This window comes from Dendrobates tinctorius, unplaced genomic scaffold (assembly GCF_039654945.1).
Source record: "Dendrobates tinctorius isolate UK_male_01 unplaced genomic scaffold, ASM3965494v1 ptg000224l, whole genome shotgun sequence".
NCBI classification, from domain to species: Eukaryota; Metazoa; Chordata; class Amphibia; order Anura; family Dendrobatidae; genus Dendrobates; species Dendrobates tinctorius.
The window spans coordinates 8122222-8142545 of NW_027361891.1; the positions used below are offsets into that span (position 1 = coordinate 8122222).

General features: G+C 46.7%; 1 protein-coding gene across 1 annotated transcript in view; it reads left to right on the plus strand.

The window, feature by feature from the left end:
• Nucleotides 1–20324, plus strand: part of NUP107 (nucleoporin 107) — a 201114-nt gene that overhangs the window by 112618 nt on the left and 68172 nt on the right. Inside the window, exons 16-17 of the mRNA XM_073555490.1 lie at nt 6037–6182; nt 6264–6312. Of these exons, the coding sequence (XP_073411591.1) occupies nt 6037–6182; nt 6264–6312 (195 nt within the window). The remainder of the gene's footprint in view (nt 1–6036; nt 6183–6263; nt 6313–20324) is intronic.

Sequence of the window (20324 nt, forward strand, 5' to 3'; positions counted from 1 at the left end):
CCTCATAATGGATGAGGTGTGAAACCACAGCGTTTCTGCACAAAAAAATTGACATGCTGCGGATTGTAAACAATTGCAGCAAAACCGCGTGGAAAAATCCGCAGCATGTGCACTGCGTTTTCCAGTTTACCATTGAAAACAATGGTCCTGTACAACGCACCTAAATCTGCTGCGGACCCGCAGCAGAATCCGCACCGTGTGCACATACTCTGAAGGTGTTTTCTCTTTTTTTTTTTTTTTTTTTTTTCCTCCTCCCCTCCAGGACCCGGAGTAAAAAAAAAAACTTAGAAGATCAGGGAGATTGTGAAAAAAAAAAAAAATGCCCTTGCCTTTATTTCAATGGGGTATTCCCCTTTAATCCCCCTTTTCCGGTCTCATTGCTGGATCTCTGAACGAGATCCAGCTGATGCAGCAGCAGCCATTAGTCACATGACACGCCACATACCTGGCTCAGTGTTCTGCCCGCAGCTGCGCAAAATGAGCAGTGTTTTTTCTGGCCTCTGCACCGCTCCGGCGGTCACCAGGCTTAATCTAGGCCGTGGCTTTCATTTGGGTCTATTCTCCACATTGGCTCCGCCCCCCGTCTGGCATGGGGCTACCTTTTTTGAGTGTTTTTAGGGCCTCTGCGCTGCTCCACCCTGCAACGGCGGTCACCAGGCTTAATCTTGGCCGTGGCTTTCATTCGGGCCTAGTCTCCGCAGTGGCTCAGCCCCCCGTCTTCTCAGTTCTTCGGGTGGGCTTTTCTCCCGCCCGTCACTCCTTCACGCCCGTCGCTCCTTCACTACTTTTTCCTGCTCCCAGCTTCTAGCTCCACCCACTCCTCCCGGCCACATCAGACAGGCTACGTTCGTCGCCATCTTTCTCCCCCCGATCCGGCGGTCAGCTTTGCTCCCTCTTCCTGTGTCAGAGAGCGGGCTTTTTCTCAGTGCGCCCACTCTTATGCAGCACGCAATTTTGCACATGGATCCCCTGCATCCTCCTTTCAGCGCCATTTTCCGGCGTGTGGATCCATACAGTGGCTTCTCCCTGCAAGACCTGCTCTTCTCTAGCTCACACAGCAGCATCTACAGCCTGGAAGCAGACTACAGGACAACTGCTCTTACTGTGAGTAGCTCTGCTCTGCAGACTGATACTCTCCTCTGCATCTTTTCTGTCCCCTAACCTTCTGGCATCAGTTAATGGGTCTGATCATTATGCCTAAGCATAAAGGAAGGGCCTGCTCGTCCCTCTGCTTATTCCTCTTCTACTCTCGTCAGACACTTCACGTTGCTCTTCGTGCAAAACCAAACTCCCCTCAGGTCAGTCCTCTCCCCTCTGTCAGGACTGCAGCAACCCCACTGTGCCCACTGCCCAGGAGGCCCTTCCCACCCCAGGCGAGACCGAGACCCCTATCCCAGGGTGGGCTGCTTCTCTGTCGCAGTCTGTGGCGGACCTCACCAGGGTGTCGCAGACGCTGGTGTCCGTGCTCGACAAATTGCCCCTTCCGGCTACCGCAGTCGCCAGTGGGTCGCAGGATTCTCTGTCTGGTCCTTCCATCACTGGCCGCAAAAGACCCAGACAGGAACACCGTTCTAGGTCCTCTTTCCGCTCCATTTCACCATCTGGTCTTTCACATGAAATCCCTCTTCCAGATCCTCCTCCCCTGAGTCAGGCGAAGCATCTTCAGACGGGCTTTCAGAGAATGATTCGGACCTAGATTCAGCACAGGCCTCTAACATGAGAGATATGGTTCTGAGCCTGATAGTTGCGGTCAGCCAGACCTTAGGCATCAAGGATACCTCTACGGAACCCACAGATGAGGCGGTTTCGTTTAGACGGTCAAAACCACCTTTCAAGGTCTTTGCCCCACACAGTAAGTTTGTGGAGGTACTCGAGGCAACGGGAGAACACTACCAGACGCTTTCAAAGTGGGAAGCGCCTCGGCATCCTATATCCCTTCTCCCCTGAGCTTACCGCTCACTGGATGACTTCCCTGGCTGTGAACCCGCCAGTTTCCAGACTGTCAACCAGCACGGTCCTCCCTCTTTCTAACACAACATCCCTCAATTACTCCAACGATAGGATAATAGAATCTGTTAAAGTCAGGCTTTGGAGCACCTGCTTCGGCATTATGCCTGGCCTATGCCTCTACCTGGGTCTCAAGGGCCATAGCCAGATGGGCCAAACACCTTCGTAAAGGCATCCTTGCGGGAGCTCCTCCGGCGGAGCTAGCCGACCTTGCAGATCAGATTTCCTATGCAGGGAAATATTTGGTATCTGCCTCCCTGGACACCGCGTCCTGCACTACTCATGCGTCCAGCAATATGGTGGCCATCCGAAGGAATATTTGGCTCAAAGCATGGCAAGCGGACCTATCTTCAGAGAAGTCGCTCAACAGCCTCCCCTTCCAGGGGGGGGACCGCCTGTTTGGCCCCATGTTGGACCAGATTATTAAAGAGGCGACGGGAGGCACAAGCTCTCTTCTTCCCCAGTCCAGAACTGGCCGACCTTCCCAGAAGCAGCATTTCCGCCCCTTTTGCTGTTTCTCGGCAACTGAGGATTCTTCCAGTCAGCGCAGGCCACAGACCTGCCAGGTCAGGAAAAAGGCTTCCTTCAAGCACACTCCTTCGTGGCATCCTCAAAGCTCCCATGGTAGGTCCACCAGGCCCAGACCTGGCAGATCTTCCTCAGCATGACTCGTGTCCAGATCCCATCATATCTCCCAGGCTAGGCGGTCGTCTCCTGTTTTTCAGGGACATTTGGCTCGCCTCGGTGGAGGACGCATGGGTCAGGGAGATAGTCTTCTCAGGATACAAAATAGCGTTAGCTTCGCCTCTCCGAGATCGATTCTTCGAATCCTGCCCTCCAAAAGGTCCTGCTCTGGTTCCGGGCTTCTTTGCTTCCATCTCCTCTTTTCTTAGTTCGGGAGTTATCGTCCCCATCCCAGAACAAGACCGCTTCACAAGTTTCTATTCAAACCTGTTTATAGTGCCAAAGAGGAGCGGTGCGGTTCAGCCCATTCTGGAGCTGAAGTTACTGAACAGGAAAATCCACCTGCGCCATTTCTGGATGGAGTCCCTCCACTCAGTAATTGCTTCCATGGAGGCGCAGGCATTCCTGTGCTCCATAGACATCCAAGACGCCTACCTACACGTTCCTATTTTTCCAGCTCACCAGAGGTTCCTGCGTTTCGCAGTGCAGCGGAACCATTTCTAGTTTGCCACCCTGCCGTTCGGCCTTGTGACCGCCCCCAGAGTCTTCACAAAGATCATGGCAGCAAGGCTCCGTCTCTCTCAGGCCCAGGAAAGTCTGTCCATCGTCCTCGACTCCCTGGCCCGGTTCGGTTGGCTAGTCAACAGGAAAAAGTCCTGCCTTGTTCCGACTCGGCACCTTATCTTCCTAGGCATGCTGTTCGACAGCAGACAAGTGAGGGTTTTTCTCCCCGAAGAGAAGAGAGCAACCTTCCAGCAGGGAGTTCGCTCTCTACAAGGTCTTTGGCTTCCTTCCTTCCATTCAGCAATGAAGGTCTTGGGCAGAATGGTGGCCGTGTCGGAAGCAATCCCCTTTGCGCAGTTCCACTTGAGACCACTTCAGCAGGCCATCCTTTCACAGTGGGACAGGTCTGTCCTGTCTCTGGATCATCCGCTTCGTCTCTCTTCCCGAGTCAAGCGGTCTCTCCACTGGTGATTGTCATCCTCTCTCGTCCTCCAGGGCAGGTCCTTCCTTCCCATTCATTGGCAGGTGGTGACAACGGACGCCAGCCTTCTCGGCTGGGGAGCAGTTTTTCGCCATCTTATGGTTCAGGGGCGTTGGTTGATGCAGGAGTCCTCTCTGCTGATAAACATTCTCGAGATAAGGGCCATCTTTCTGTCCCTCCATCACTGGGAAAAGCTTCTCAGGGGTCTGCCAGTCAGAATTCAGATGGACAATGCCACAGCAGTGGCATACATTAATCACCAAGGAGGGACCAGGAGTCCTCTGGCGATGGTCGAGGTATCCAGGATCCTCCGCTGGGCGGATACGACAGTTACGGCAATATCCGCAGTGCATATTCCTGGCGTGGACAACTGGGCTGCCAATTTTCTCAGCCGCGAGGGTCTCACGGTAGGAGAGTGGTCCCTGCATCAGGAGGTCTTCCATCAGATTTGTCTTCGATGGGGAACTCCGGATGTGGACCTCATGGTGGTCCCAGCTGAACAGGAAAGTTCCACTGTTCGTCTCCAGGTCCTGCGACCCTCTCGCGGTGGGTGCCTATGCTCTGGCCATTCCCCGGTCGCAATTTGTACTTCCCTATCTGTTTCCTCCCCTTCCCCCTTCTTCCCAGACTGTTGAAGTTCAAAGTGGAAGGGGTGCCGGTCATTCTGATCGCATCAGATTGGCCCAGAAGGTCTTGGTTCACAGAGATCGTCAATCTTCTGGCGGAAGCCCCTTGGAGGTCCCAGACAGGCCAGATCTTCTGTCACAAGGACCGATCTGCCACCAGAGTTCTCGGACGCTCAATTTGACGGTGTGGCTGTTGAAACCGCGGTTCTGAAAGCATCCGGTTTCTCCAAAATGATATGCACCAAGATCCGGGCTAGGAAGCCGTCGTCTTCCAGGGTCTATTATCGGAACTGGAAAGCTTATTTCCGCTGGTGTGAGTCCAATTGCTTTCCGCCAATGACTTTGTCGCTTCCTTCCATTTTGTCTTTTCTCCAAGCAGAACTTGATTATGGCCTTGCCCTTAGTTCTCTAAAGGGGCAGGTATCAGCCCTCTCCATCCTCTTTCATAAGTCCTTAGCCTCCCGTTCTCAAGTCAAAACTTTCCTTCAAGGAGTGGCGCATGCGGCTCCCCCGTCTCGAAATCCCGTGGACCCCTGGGACCTCAATCTTGTTCTGGAAGTCATGAGGAATGCTCCCTTTGAAACTTTCCTTCCCAAGGTGGTATCCACTTTTCACTTGAATGAGGATATTGTCCTCCATTCCTTCTGTCCTGCTCCGACTCATTCTCTGGAGCGCTCATTGAACAGGCTAGACCTGGTCAGGGTGGTGAGGATCTATCTGGCTAGGACCGCTTCCTTTAGGAAGATGGATCTCCTATTCGTCATTCCAGATGGTGCGCGAAGAGGCCTGCCTGCCGGATTTCAAGGCTATGATTGCTCGCTGGTTCAGAACTGCAATTTTGGTTGCTTACCGGGTTAAGAACAGAGTGCCTCCCCCTGGGATTAAGGCTCACTCTACCCGGGCAGTGGGCGCCTCCTGGGCGGTACACCATGAGGCATCCACCCTACAACTTTGCAAAGAGGCAACCTGGTCTTCCATCCACTCGTTTGCCAAATTTTACAAGGTCCATACCTACGCTTCGGCGGACGCCAGCCTAAGCAGAAGGATTTTGCAGGCGGCATTGGTGAGTTCTCCGACCTGAATGGTGTTTTCTGCTGTTTCCCTCCCTAGGGAGTAGGGACTGCTTTGGGACGTCCCATAGTTCCTATGTCCCCCAATGAGGCTATAGAGAAAACAGGATTTTTGATTGCTTACCATAAAATCTGTTTCTCAGAGCCTTCATTGGGGGACACAGCACCCTCCCATGTTTTTACAACTCCTGTTCTTTCTTCTGTGTGCTATTGTTACAGTTGAGTTGTCTGTTTATTCTTTCTATCATGTTGTTTTACTGCTTTCTCACTAACTGATTAGCTTGCTGCCAGTCGGTGGGGTGTATACTGCAGAGGAGGAGCTAACTTTTTTATGTGCATAGTGTCAGACTCCTATAGGGAGCAGCATACACCCATGGTTCCTGTGTCCCCCAATGAAGGCTCCGAGAAACAGATTTTACGGTAAGCAACCAAAAATCCTGTTTTATGTACAGTGCTGTTAGGTCGCTTCCCAGTAGTCTGATAAACATTTATTTAAAATGTAATTTTGCTACTAATGTAATACTGGAATCAATACATACCATTAGCTGTAGTTATACAACATTTGTAAGTACATAATCAATTTACATTACCCATTCTATGTAAGATCAAATCTGTACCTAAACGCTACTGAATTTTTACAAGATAATTTTACTTTGATATGCAGCTCCTTCCTGTTTGTGAAACCTGGGAAGACACCGTTTGGGCACATTTCCGGGTAATGGTGGACAGTCTAGTTGAGCAAGAGATTCGAGCGTCTTTTATCTCCTCTACAGAAGAAGATGAATTGCCCAGAGAGTACTTGGAAGCAAAGTAAGGGGCGTCCTATTGCCAACACCTCCAAATTATACAGTATTCCAAAGCTTTTCATGCTGACATGACTTTGTTTTGTAGCTGGACATTAGAGAGGGTGTTTGAGGATCTACAAGCTACTGATAAGAAGGTGAGCCATTTAGTTCCATTGGGATAGGTTTCTTTTCTTATAAGTAAGTTAAGTTGGCCACATAGTTGTTCAGCGGTCAGTTCCGTCACTGGATTCCACCCTTAAAGGGAAGGTGCGGTGTTTTTTCATAATTTAATGTAAAAAAGAAAAAGGTATTGTCCCCTCAGCTTGACTCAGTGGTGTGTATGGTTTGTTTTTTTGTACGGTATTAATGCAGCCACTGGGGGCTGCCATCTTACCTTGCTGGCTGCTGAACGACACTTTCCATGCTTATTTACGGCAGTCCCTGGGCATAAGACATAACAGTCGGCTCCCGACCCTATCTCTTTCATTGCAGCTGCATCAGGAGTGAACTGGGCACGCCTCTGTGGGCAGCTCAATTCACAGCCGTAGGTGTGGCCAGGCACCATCTTGTTAGAGCACAGTGCGTTCCTTTTAGCTCCATTTACACTCCATTGCAAGCCCTGGATGCTGTACTGTTCCAGCATAGCAGGGCTTGGATGTTCACTCTGCACATACCAGCTGCAGGAGAGGAACCAGGACGAGCTACTGGAGACCGAGCTGCTCTTTCCAAAACACCCGACCAGCTGCAGCCCCTGCTCTTGCAAAACATAGGAGTAGCTGCTCTCTGCTGTTTCAAAACACTTGGCCATCTGCTGGACATCTAATCCTAACCTGTGTGATACTGATTGCTGAGCTGTGTATCTAATCCTCTCCTGTGTGATACTGACTGCTGAGCCGTGTATCTAATCCTATCCTGTGTGATACTGACAGCTGAGAAGTGTATCTAATCCTCTCCTGTGTGATACTGTCTGCTGATCCGTGTATCTAATCCTATCCTATGTCGTACTGACAGCTGAGCCGTGTATCTAATCCTCTCCTGTGTGATACTGACTGCTGAGTCATGTGTCAAATCCTCTCCTGTGTGATACTGTCTGCTGATCCGTGTATCTAATCCTATCCTGTGTGATGCTGACTGCTGAGCTGTGTATCTAATCCTCTCTTGTGTGATACTGTCTGCTGAGCCGTGTATCTAATCCTATCCTGTGTGATACTGACAGCTGAGAAGTGTATCTAATCCTCTCCTGTGTGATACTGTCTGCTGATCCGTGTATCTAATCCTATCCTATGTCGTACTGACAGCTGAGCCGTGTATCTAATACTCTCCTGTGTGATACTGTCTGCTGATCTGTGTATCTAATCCTATCCTGTGTGATACTGACAGCTGAGCCGTGTATCTAATCCTATCCTGTGTGATACTGACTGCTGAGTCATGTGTCTAATCCTCTCTTGTGTGATACTGACTGCTGAGCCATGTGTCTAATCCTCTCCTGTGTGATACTGTCTGCTGATCCGTGTATCTAATCCTATCCTGTGTGATGCTGACTGCTGAGCTGTGTATCTAATCCTCTCTTGTGTGATACTGTCTGCTGAGCCGTGTATCTAACCCTGTCCCGTGTGATACTGTCTGCTGAGCCGTGTATCTAATCCTATCCTGTGTGATACTGACTGCTGAGTCATGTGTCTAATCCTCTCTTGTGTGATACTGACTGCTGAGCCATGTGTCTAATCCTCTCCTGTGTGATACTGTCTGCTGATCCGTGTATCTAATCCTATCCTGTGTGATGCTGACTGCTGAGCTGTGTATCTAATCCTCTCTTGTGTGATACTGTCTGCTGAGCCGTGTATCTAATCCTATCCTGTGTGATACTGACTGCTGATCCGTGTATCTAATCCTATCCCGTGTGATACTGACTGCTGAGCCGTGTATCTAATCCATCCCGTGTGATACTGACTGCTGAGCCGTGTATCTAATCCTATCCCGTGTGATACTGACTGCTGAGCCGTGTATCTAATCCTATCCCGTGTGATACTGACTGCTGAGCCGTGTATCTAATCCTATCCCGTGAGATACTGACTGCTGAGCCGTGTATCTAATCCTATCCAGTGTGATACTGCTCTCCTGAAATACTCTGTGCTGCTGTCACCCTGCTGGATTTATGTGTGAACTACATGGTGGTATTGTGTATGAACTATATGGCGGTATTATGTGTGAAGTATATGGTCGTATTATGTGAGAACACTATGGCAGTATTATCTGCTAAAAGGGGACCCATTCTAGGGTGGTTCTGACTGAGCACCTGCACACGGGTCAGGGGTAATAGTTAGGTGCAGTCAGGGGAGGGCTACTGAATGGCTACATTTCCCCCCATCCTGCTTCCCAGCGTCACCCCAGACTGTGCCTATCGCCTCGCTTTCACACATCGCCAGGACAGGATCTGAGGAGGGGAATGTGGTCTTTGCATGCAAAGTCTGGATCAGAACAGGCCATCAATCAGCAGAAATGTTTCCTGGATTTCTGTGGTGCTGTCACCCTGCTCCTCCCCATATATCTCCCTCTGTGCCCCCCCCATAGACCAGCACACTGTTCTCCTGAAATACTCTGTGCTGCTGTCACCCTGCTCCCAGAATCCTTGCTGCCTGCCATGCTCAGTGACCAAAGACCCCATTCCTCTCCTCAGATCCTGTCCTGGCGATGTGTGAAAGCGAGGCGACAGGAGCCTGATGTATGGTGGAATGAGCAGGGTGACAGCAGCACAGAGTATTTTAGGAGTGCAGTGTGCTGGTCTATGGGGGGCACCCTGTTCGGTGCCAGGGATTGTAAATAGAGTGCTGTGTTTTATACACATGGATGGACTGTCTGCTCCACAGAAATCCAGGACACATTTCTGCTGATTGATGTCCTGTTCTGATCCAGACTTCGCATGCAAAGACAGTCAGTAACTGTCGAGGTAGCTATTTTGGGAGGGCTAAATTAACCCTTCACGGTTGAGCCAGTGATTTCCAAATTATTCCAGTGTTGCTAGCAACTCAAATGACCACACGGAGACTGGGGTCTCTGTACGGGAGGATCGAGGCAGATCACTAAGCCCCTTTATTTTAGTCACATTTTTTATAATCTTTTGCTTAATTATGCAAGGTTCTGAAGTACCAATAGCATAATTTCACTTTGTAAGCCAATAATATTGCAAGAAAACCGGAAACTACATATATGTCCGTACCTAGATAGCGTAGAAAGTAGTATAATGGCATATTCTTCAGAGTTTAACATTCCCACCTCCCTTATCTTTGCACCTAATGAGAACAATCTGGTTTCATGACAGCCCATGCCAATTATAAAAATTTATCTTACAACAACAAAAATTAAGAAACGAAACCTACAGAGGACTGGAGAAGTGAAACTTAAGCTCTGATTTTAGTATTAACCCTTCACATTCCCCCCTAGATAAAATTTTTTAACACATATGCAGCATCAGAGGTGCTATCCCAAGCTAACAGCTTGAGGGGTACTGGTCTTCACATGACTGATGCCGTGTTACCAGTCATGGCTGTCGCGGCGCACCCGTCCCCCCTGTATACTGCAGTTCACGAATAACAATTTTTGATGACGGTGATGGGGAACTTTTGTAGGTAGGCATGTGCTTGGCTTCAACATCTTCATCAAGTAGCCTTTTGAGATCGGTGCAGAGAAGAGCAGGGGCAACAACACCTTTGGTATCATCATTAGCTGGCTTAGTGTAGAATTTCCTAATACATACAGAAATACACCAAAGAACAAGTTTTAGTATCACATATATAACAAGGATACAGGCAGCAATGTGTAACAAGCTCTGTAAGATCCCAGCTATCCAGCCCCCAATTCCCTTAAATCAATTGGCTGGATTGAGAAAGGAGAAAGTGTCTGACCACCAACTGTCCTTATTACGATCATTGTCTTTATCGTATTGATCTCTGAGTCATTGAATATCTTCTAACTTTAACTTTTAACTTCTACCAATAATAATATGGAAAATGCGAAAAACCAAAACATTATGCCCCTTTCATTTGCTATTGGCTTGTTGGGTGATGAGGAGGACTTCATAAGGACCGTCATACAAGGGTTCTAGTCCGTGCTTCCTGACATGCCTTTTCACGACTACCAAATCACCAGGCTTCAGGTTATGACAAGTGTCGGTTTCTGCTGAATCTGGAAAAGAAGAGAAAACTAGAACGTAGGTGTTAGCAAGATTTTTACTAAGCAGAATAACATATTGAACAACACGGTCAGTCTCTTCTGATAACTGCTGGGGCTGGAAATTTGCAACTGGGGGCCTAGCACCAAACAATATCTCATATGGGAACAGGCCATGCTTTGCAATAGGGGTAGTACGAATGTGGTATAGTACAATGGGTAGGAGCTCTGGCCATGGAGCCATAGTCTCCTGCATCATTTTGGTCAATTGTCCCTTCAGTGTGCCATTCAACCTCTCAACTTTTCCACTGGATTGTGGGTGGTACAGAGTATGTAGGGCTACAATGGATCCAAGCATTGTCAGAACTTCTTGGTACACATGAGAAGAAAAGGCCGGACCTTGATCACTTTCAACAACTTCTAGAACCCCATATCTGCATCTAACTTCCATCACCAGTTTCTTCGCTGTGGTTTTTGCAGTCATGTTGGTAACAGGGAATGCTTCCAACTGGAGAACCGGGGCCCAGTCGAATTTTTGCACCAGTGCGAGGGCCTGATTCTTTCTTTGATATATAGGTCCATGTGCCCATGTGGCAATAGCAGGGTACATCCGCTTAGGGAGACACACAAGTTGGTCCTTTTTCCAGAGACCATTATCCATACGTGCCCCATCAGTCTTCCATTGCTTCACCTCTTCCTTTGGAGACATTCTCTGCATCGTCATTAAGCGGGGTCCGACAGAAAACTTCAGTCTGTTGTAGATCATCAGGTTCTTGTAGGGACAGTGCTTCTTGTAACTGTTTACGTTGAGAGCATGTGGTCACCATAGTTGGTATGGTTGGTTCAACGGGTAAGAGAGCGGCGGCTTTTGCTTGCATATCTGCAAATGTGTTGCCAACAGTCTGTGGACTGTTCCTAGGACCGTGCGCCTTAATTTTGATAATAGCCACCTGAGTAGGTAATTTGATCGAGCCCATGAGGGTTTTAACAGCTTCAGCATTTTTCACTGGGGTTCCGGCAGTAGTAATAAACCCTCGATTGGCCCATAGAGCCCCAAAATCGTGAGCAATACCGAATGCATACCGTGAGTCCGTGTTTATATTAGCCCGTCTGTTCTTGGCCAAAGTACATGCAGTAGACAGAGCCTGGAGTTCTGCTTCTCGTGCTGACTGTGAGGGCGGGAGCACAGCTGCGTGCACTACAGTGTCCTCTGTGGTAACAGCATATCCCGTGTGGAATCTACCAAACTCATCAGCATATCTTGAACCATCCGTGTATAACACCAGATCAGGATTTGGGAGTGGATTCTCACTGACATTTGGTGGAGTAGCTGTTTCTTCAGTCAGAAGTTGGGAGCAATCATGTTGGAGGTAATCCTCATCACTGCCATCTTTCCTTATAATTCATTATACCATCTTTCAAGGCATTGTAAAGGGGTTGCATTATGCGGGATTTATCCGGTATCCACTGACAAAAATAAGTGCATAGTCCAAGAAAACGCTGGAGTTCAGTTTCATCTAGTTTCATCTTTTGGGAAAGGAAGGGAGCTGACAGCTATTTTTCTTTCTTCTGTGAGGTGTCTGACACCCTGAAGGAGACAGTGACCCAAGAACATCACTTGACCAAGGCAGAACCGAAGTCTCGAGGCCGAAACTCGACAGTTCAGTGCTGCCAGATGCTTTAAGGAGGCTAACAGTGGCAACAATGGCAAAAGACACCTGCTCATATTTTTTTTTTTTTTTTTTGAAAACTGGTTGGGACTGTTTTGGGCCCCTTGTGGCATAACTGTCCATATTAACTGTTGACCCTGCTAAGTGAATGCAAACAGAAACTGGCAATCTGGGTGTAACGGAATGCTAAAGAAGGCATTGGTAAGATCAGTAACTGTAAACCAAGCAGCATCCTGGGGTATTTGGGACAAAAGAGTATGAGGATTAGGCACCAGGTTTGAGAAACACTTTTACTGGTTCTACAGGCATTTTCACTATATCATTTGGCCCAGGGCCATCATAACTGTGAGAAGGGCATGCAAAATACAGATTTCCTCACTGTCTTCATCTACATAGGGATTACAGTTGTGGCCAAAAGTATTGACACCCCTGTAATTCTGTCAGATAATACTCAGTTTCTTCCTGAAAATGATTGTGCAAACAAATTCTTTGGTATTATTATCTTCATTTAATTTGTCTTAAATGAAAAAACACAAAAGAGAATGAAGCAAAAAGTAAAACATTGATCATTTCACACAAAACTCCAAAAATGGGCCAGACAAAAGTATTGGCACCCTCAGCCTAATACTTGGTTGCACAACCTTTAGCCAAAATAACTGCGACCAACCGCTGCCGTTAACCATCAATGAGTTTCTTACAATGCTCTGCTGGAATTTTAGACCATTCTTCTATGGCAAATTGTTCCAGGTCCCTGGTATTTGAAGGGTGCCTTCTCCAAACTGCCATTTTTAGATCTCTCCACAGGTATTCTATGGGATTCAGGTCTGGACTCATTGCTAGCCACCTTAGAAGTCTCCAGTGCTTTCTCTCAAACCATTTTCTAGTGCTTTTTGAAGTGTTTTGGGTCATTGTCCTGCTGGAAGACCCATGACCTCTGAGGGAGACCCAGCTTTCTCACACTGGGCCCTACATTATGCTGCAAAATTTGTTGGTAGTCTTCTGACTTCATAATGCCATGCACACGATCAAGCAAGCAGTCCAGTGCCAGAGGCAGCAAAGCAACCCCAAAACATCAGGGAACCTCCGCCATGTGTGACTGTAGGGACCATGTTCTTTTCTTTGAATGCCTCTTTTTTCCTCCTGTAAAATCTATGCTGATGCCTTTGCCCAAAAAGCTCTACTTTTGTCTCATCTGACCAGAGAACATTCTTCCAAAACGTTTTAGGCTTTTTCAGGTAAGTTTTGGCAAACTCCAGCCTGGCTTTTTTTATGTCTCGGGGTAAGAAGTGGGATCTTCCTGGGTCTCCTACCATACAGTCCCTTTTCATTCAGATGCCGACGGATAGTACGGGTTGACACTGTTGTACCCTCGGACTGCAGGGCAGCTTGAACTTGTTTGGATGTTAGTCGAGGTTTTTTATCCAACATCCGCACAATCTTGCGTTGAAATCTCTTGTCAATTTTTCTTTTCCGTCCACATCTAGGGAGGTTAGCCACAGTGCCATGGGCTTTAAACTTCTTGATGACACTGCGCACGGTAGACAAAGGAACATTCAGGTCTTTGGAGATGGACTTGTAGCCTTGAGATTGCTCATGCTTCCTCACAATTTGGTTTCTCAAGTCCTCAGACAGTTCTTTGGTCTTCTTTCTTTTCTCCATGCTCAATGTGGTACATACAAGGACACAGGACAGAGGTTGAGTCAACTTTAATCCATGTCAACTGGCTGCAAGTGTGATTTAGTTATTGCCAACACCTGTTAGGTGCCACAGGTAAGTTACAGGTGCTGTTAATTACACAAATTAGAGAAGCATCACATGATTTTTCGAACAGTGCCAATACTTTTGTCCACCCTCTTTTTTATGTTTGGTGTGGAATTATATCCAATTTGGCTTTAGGACAATTCTTTTTGTGTTTTTTCATTTAAGACAAATTAAATGAAGATAATACCAAAGAATTTGTGTTTGCAATCATTTTCAGGAAGAAACTGAGTATTATCTGACAAAATTGCAAGGGTGTCAATACTTTTGGCCACAGCTGTATATAACAAAAAAAAAAAAACATCTGATCATCATCTTGGAATTGTATTCTGGAGCGGAACTGTGATAATGAATCTGTCCCTAGTAAACTTACAGGACATATGAGAGAGATTACAAACTGAGCAGTAACGAGAATTAGCAGGGAGGGGCTGAGGAGCAAGATTCCCACTAGCTGAAGTCTGAGGGGGGGGCAGAGTTTGCTGTGTGGGCTGAAGGGCACACTGTGTGCTCGCAGCTACGGTGGGGGCTAGAGGCTGCTGTTTGCTCCTTTTTTTTTTTTTCTCTGTAGCTGGTAAATGGAAGGGGTGGATACTCAACCACTAGCAATAACGGGGACTAAGGCTGGAGGAGGATAATAAGTGCCGTTAGCAGAGGTGGGGGCTGCAACTCTCGGTCTTCTTGTGCCACTATTATAACAGACCTCTCTCCACTGAGGATTAGTAACTCCACATACAGCACAGATCCACCCGGCAGGATCATAGGGTGGGGGCATACTGAGTTTTGGTAGTCCAGGATACATCGGTGCCTTAGGGTTAAGGGATATCCTGGGGAGGGACCTTATCATCTAGCAGGGAAACTTCTTGTTTCAAATCATCACTTTTAACTATTCGACTGCCTGACACAGTCTGGATCTTAGTTCCTTCTTTAATCAATCACATTCTCATACCACAGTCACTTTCTTGAACCACAAATCATCCCGTCCCTGTCATAATAGACAATTTTTCCTTCTTCAACATAACAGTAACAGAAACAATCAGAATTCACTTGCTGTTCAATGTCCGCATAACCTTCATTATACAATTCATGTGCCAAGCCACGGAATTCCTCAGCGCCTTTAAGTAATCCATCATCAGTCAATCTCCCTTTATTTTTTTTTATTTTTTTTTAACTCCTTCATCCCATAGCGTAGGCTACAACCTCCCGCCCTTAGGAAATCCCAGAATCGAAAATATTTTTCCTGCATTCCTGACACATTTCTTTCCTCGTCTTTGAATCATAAGACTAACAGTATCTGATCCTTCACACAATTCCAAACTTTTCTTTTTCTTCCACAGAAACATAATTCTCTCCTTTAGAGCTAAATATCCTGACTTCAATTGTGCACAATACTGGAGCAGCCGTCTCCGTTTGTTCCACAGGGTCAACCCCCTCTGGGAACCCCAAAATTCGCGGTACTCAGTAAAAGGAGGAGGGCGTCTCAGACTATCCCTCCGGACACCTCTGGTTATATATATATATCTATCTATCTATATATACCTGAGTTACGTATCCTACCCAGTCTTCGATCACTCACCACGCCCAATTACTAATGATGATCGGGAATTTCAGGATATTTTGACTATAAAGAGAGTCACAATCACTGGTCAATCCGGGGTGTCCGTCCCTTATGAGGTACGGTTCGAGCACTGGGCCCCCAACGGGACTGCACCTCTATATGATTCCACCCATGAATCACCCCACCAGGGGACAAACCTCCGATCCTCTTTGCAGCAACAAGCACAGGAAAACCACACCAACGGTCAGTCTGAACAGTATAACTGCCAACTTACCGTGGTTGTGGGGGGGGTGATCAGTCCCAATTTTCCAGCACCTGTGTCCACTCCGAGGGTCCTTTGTCTTGTTGTCCTCCGGGGGCAGAGGCGTCCCTGTTCAGGGGGCCCCACGTTGCGCGCCACTGTCGAGGTAGCTATTTTGGGAGGGCTAAATTAACCCTTCATGGTTGAGCCAGTGATTTCCAAATTTTTCCAGTGTTGCTAGCAACTCAAATGACCACACGGAGACTGGGGTCTCTGTACGGGAGGATCGAGGCAGATCACTAAGCCCCTTTATTTTAGTCACATCTTTTATAATCTTTTTCTTAATTATGCAAGGTTCTCAAGTACCAATAGCATAATTTCACTTTGTAAGCCAATAATATTGCAAGAAAACCGGAAACTACATATATGTCCGTACCTAGATAGCGTAGAAAGTAGTATAATGGCATATTCTTCAGAGTTTAACATTCCCACCTCCCTTATCTTTGCACCTAATGAGAACAATCTGGTTTCATGACAGCCCATGCCAATTATAAAAATTTATCTTACAACAACAAAAATTAAGAAACAAAACCTACAGAGGAATGGTGATGTGAAACTTAAGCTCTGATTTTAGTATTAACCCTTCTCATTCCCCCCTAGATAAAAAAATTTTAACACATATGCAGCATCAGAGGTGCTATCCCAAGCTAACAGCTTGAGGGGTACTGGTCTTCACATGACTGATGCCGTGTTACCAGTCATGGCTGTCGTGGCGCACCCGTCCCCCCTGTATACTGCAGTTCACGAATAACAATTTTTGATGACGGTGATGGGGAACTTTTGTAGGTAGGCATGTGCTTGGCTTCAACATCTTCATCAAGTAGCCTTTTGAGATCGGTGCAGAGAAGAGCAGGGGCAACAACACCTTTGGTATCATCATTAGCTGGCTTAGTGTAGAATTTCCTAATACATACAGAAATACACCAAAGAACAAGTTTTAGTATCACATATATAACAAGGATACAGGCAGCAATGTGTAACAAGCTCTGTAAGATCCCAGCTATCCAGCCCCCAAATTCCCTTAAATCAATTGGCTGGATTGAGAAAGGAGAAAGTGTCTGACCACCAACTGTCCTTATTACGATCATTGTCTTTATCGTATTGATCTCTGAGTCATTTAATATCTTCTAACTTTAACTTTTAACTTCTACCAATATTAATATGGAAAATGCGAAAAACCAAAACATTATGCCCCTTTCATTTGCTATTGGCTTGTTGGGTGATGAGGAGGACTTCATAAGGACCATCATACAAGGGTTCTAGTCCGTGCTTCCTGACATGCCTTTTCACGACTACCAAATCACCAGGCTTCAGGTTATGACAAGTGTCGGTTTCTGCTGAATCTGGAAAAGAAGAGAAAACTAGAACGTAGGTGTTAGCAAGATTTTTACTAAGCAGAATAACATATTGAACAACACGGTCAGTCTCTTCTGATAACTGCTGGGGCTGGAAATTTGCAACTGGGGGCCTAGCACCAAACAATATCTCATATGGGGACAGGCCATGCTTTGCAATAGGGGTAGTACGAATGTGGTATAGTACAATGGGTAGGAGCTCTGGCCATGGAGCCGTAGTCTCCTGCATCATTTTGGTCAATTGTCCCTTCAGTGTGCCATTCAACCTCTCAACTTTTCCACTGGATTGTGGGTGGTGCAGAGTATGTAGGGCTACAGTGGATCCAAGCATTGTCAGAACTTCTTGGTACACATGAGAAGAAAAGGCCGGACCTTGATCACTTTCAACAACTTCTAGAACCCCATATCTGCATCTAACTTCCATCACTAGTTTCTTCGCTGTGGTTTTTGCAGTCATGTTGGTAACAGGGAATGCTTCCAACTGGAGAACCGGGGCCCAGTAGAATTTTTGCACCAGTGCGAGGGCCTGATTCTTTCTTTGATATATAGGTCCATGTGCCCATGTGGCAATAGCAGGGTACATCCGCTTAGGGAGAGACACAAGTTGGTCCTTTTTCCAGAGACCATTATCCATACGTGCCCCATCAGTCTTCCATTGCTTCACCTCTTCCTTTGGAGACATTCTCTGCATCGTCATTAAGCGGTCTCGCGGGGTCCGACAGAAAACTTCAGTCTGTTGTAGATCATCAGGTTCTTGTAGGGACAGTGCTTCTTGTAACTGTTTACGTTGAGAGCATGTGGTCACCATAGTTGGTATGGTTGGTTCAACGGGTAAGAGAGCGGCGGCTTTTGCTTGCATATCCGCAAATGTGTTGCCAACAGTCTGTGGACTGGTCCTAGGACCGTGCGCCATAATTTTGATAATAGCCACCTGAGTAGGTAATTTGATCGAGCCCATGAGGGTTTTAACAGCTTCAGCATTTTTCACTGGGGTTCCGGCAGTAGTAATAAACCCTCGATTGGCCCATAGAGCCCCAAAATCGTGAGCAATACCGAATGCATACCGTGAGTCCGTGTTTATATTAGCCCATCTGTTCTTGGCCAAAGTACATGCAGTAGACAGAGCCTGGAGTTCTGCTTCTCGTGCTGACTGTGAGGGCGGGAGCACAGCTGCGTGCACTACAGTGTCCTCTGTGGTAACAGCATATCCCGTGTGGAATCTACCAAACTCATCAGCATATCTTGAACCATCCGTGTATAACACCAGATCGGGATTTGGGAGTGGATTCTCACTGACATTTGGTGGAGTAGCTGTTTCTTCACTCAGAAGTTGGGAGCAATCATGTTGGAGGTAATCCTCATCACTGCCATCTTTCCTTATAATTCATTATACCATCTTTCAAGGCATTGTAAAGGGGTTGCATTATGCGGGATTTATCCGGTATCCACTGACAAAAATAAGTGCATAGTCCAAGAAAACGCTGGAGTTCAGTTTCATCTAGTTTCATCTTTTGGGAAAGGAAGGGAGCTGACAGCTATTTTTCTTTCTTCTGTGAGGTGTCTGACACCCTGAAGGAGACAGTGACCCAAGAACATCACTTGACCAAGGCAGAACCGAAGTCTCGAGGCCGAAACTCGACAGTTCAGTGCTGCCAGATGCTTTAAGGAGGCTAACAGTGGCAACAATGGCAAAAGACACCTGCTCATATTTTTTTTTTTTTTTTTTTTTTGAAAACTGGTTGAGACTGTTTTGGGCCCCTTGTGGCATAACTGTCCATATTAACTGTTGACCCTGCTAAGTGAATGCAAACAGAAACTGGCAATCTGGGTGTAACGGGATGCTAAAGAAGGCATTGGTAAGATCAATAACTGTAAACCAAGCAGCATCCTGGGGTATTTGGGACAAAAGAGTATGAGGATTAGGCACCAGGTTTGAGAAACACTTTTACTGGTTCTACAGGCATTTTCACTATATCATTTGGCCCAGGGCCATCATAACTGTGAGAAGGGCATGCAAAATACAGATTTCCTCACTGTCTTCATCTACATAGGGATTACAGTTGTGGCCAAAAGTATTGACACCCCTGTAATTCTGTCAGATAATACTCAGTTTCTTCCTGAAAATGATTGCAAACACAAATTCTTTGGTATTATTATCTTCATTTAATTTGTCTTAAATGAAAAAACACAAAAGAGAATGAAGCAAAAAGTAAAACATTGATCATTTCACACAAAACTCCAAAAATGGGCCAGACAAAAGTATTGGCACCCTCAGCCTAATACTTGGTTGCACAACCTTTAGCCAAAATAACTGCGACCAACCGCTGCCGTTAACCATCAATGAGTTTCTTACAATGCTCTGCTGGAATTTTAGACCATTCTTCTATGGCAAATTGTTCCAGGTCCCTGATATTTGAAGGGTGCCTTCTCCAAACTGCCATTTTTAGATCTCTCCACAGGTATTCTATGGGATTCAGGTCTGGACTCATTGCTAGCCACCTTAGAAGTCTCCAGTGCTGTCTCTCAAACCATTTTCTAGTGCTTTTTGAAGTGTTTTGGGTCATTGTCCTGCTGGAAGACCCATGACCTCTGAGGGAGACCCAGCTTTCTCACACTGAGCCCTACATTATGCTGCAAAATTTGTTGGTAGTCTTCTGACTTCATAATGCCATGCACACGATCAAGCAGTCCAGTGCCAGAGGCAGCAAAGCAACCCCAAAACATCAGGGAACCTCCGCCATGTGTGACTGTAGGGACCATGTTCTTTTCTTTGAATGCCTCTTTTTTCCTCCTGTAAAATCTATGCTGATGCCTTTGCCCAAAAAGCTCTACTTTTGTCTCATCTGACCAGAGAACATTCTTCCAAAACGTTTTAGGCTTTTTCAGGTAAGTTTTGGCAAACTCCAGCCTGGCTTTTTTTATGTCTCGGGGTAAGAAGTGGGATCTTCCTGGGTCTCCTACCATACAGTCCCTTTTCATTCAGATGCCGACGGATAGTACGGGTTGACACTGTTGTACCCTCGGACTGCAGGGCAGCTTGAACTTGTTTGGATGTTAGTCGAGGTTTTTTATCCAACATCCGCACAATCTTGCGTTGAAATCTCTTGTTAATTTTTCTTTTCCGTCCACATCTAGGGAGGTTAGCCACAGTGCCATGGGCTTTAAACTTCTTGATGACACTGCGCACGGTAGACACAGGAACATTCAGGTCTTTGGAGATGGACTTGTAGCCTTGAGATTGCTCATGCTTCCTCACAATTTGGTTTCTCAAGTCCTCAGACAGTTCTTTGGTCGTCTTTCTTTTCTCCATGCTCAATGTGGTACATACAAGGACACAGGACAGAGGTTGAGTCAACTTTAA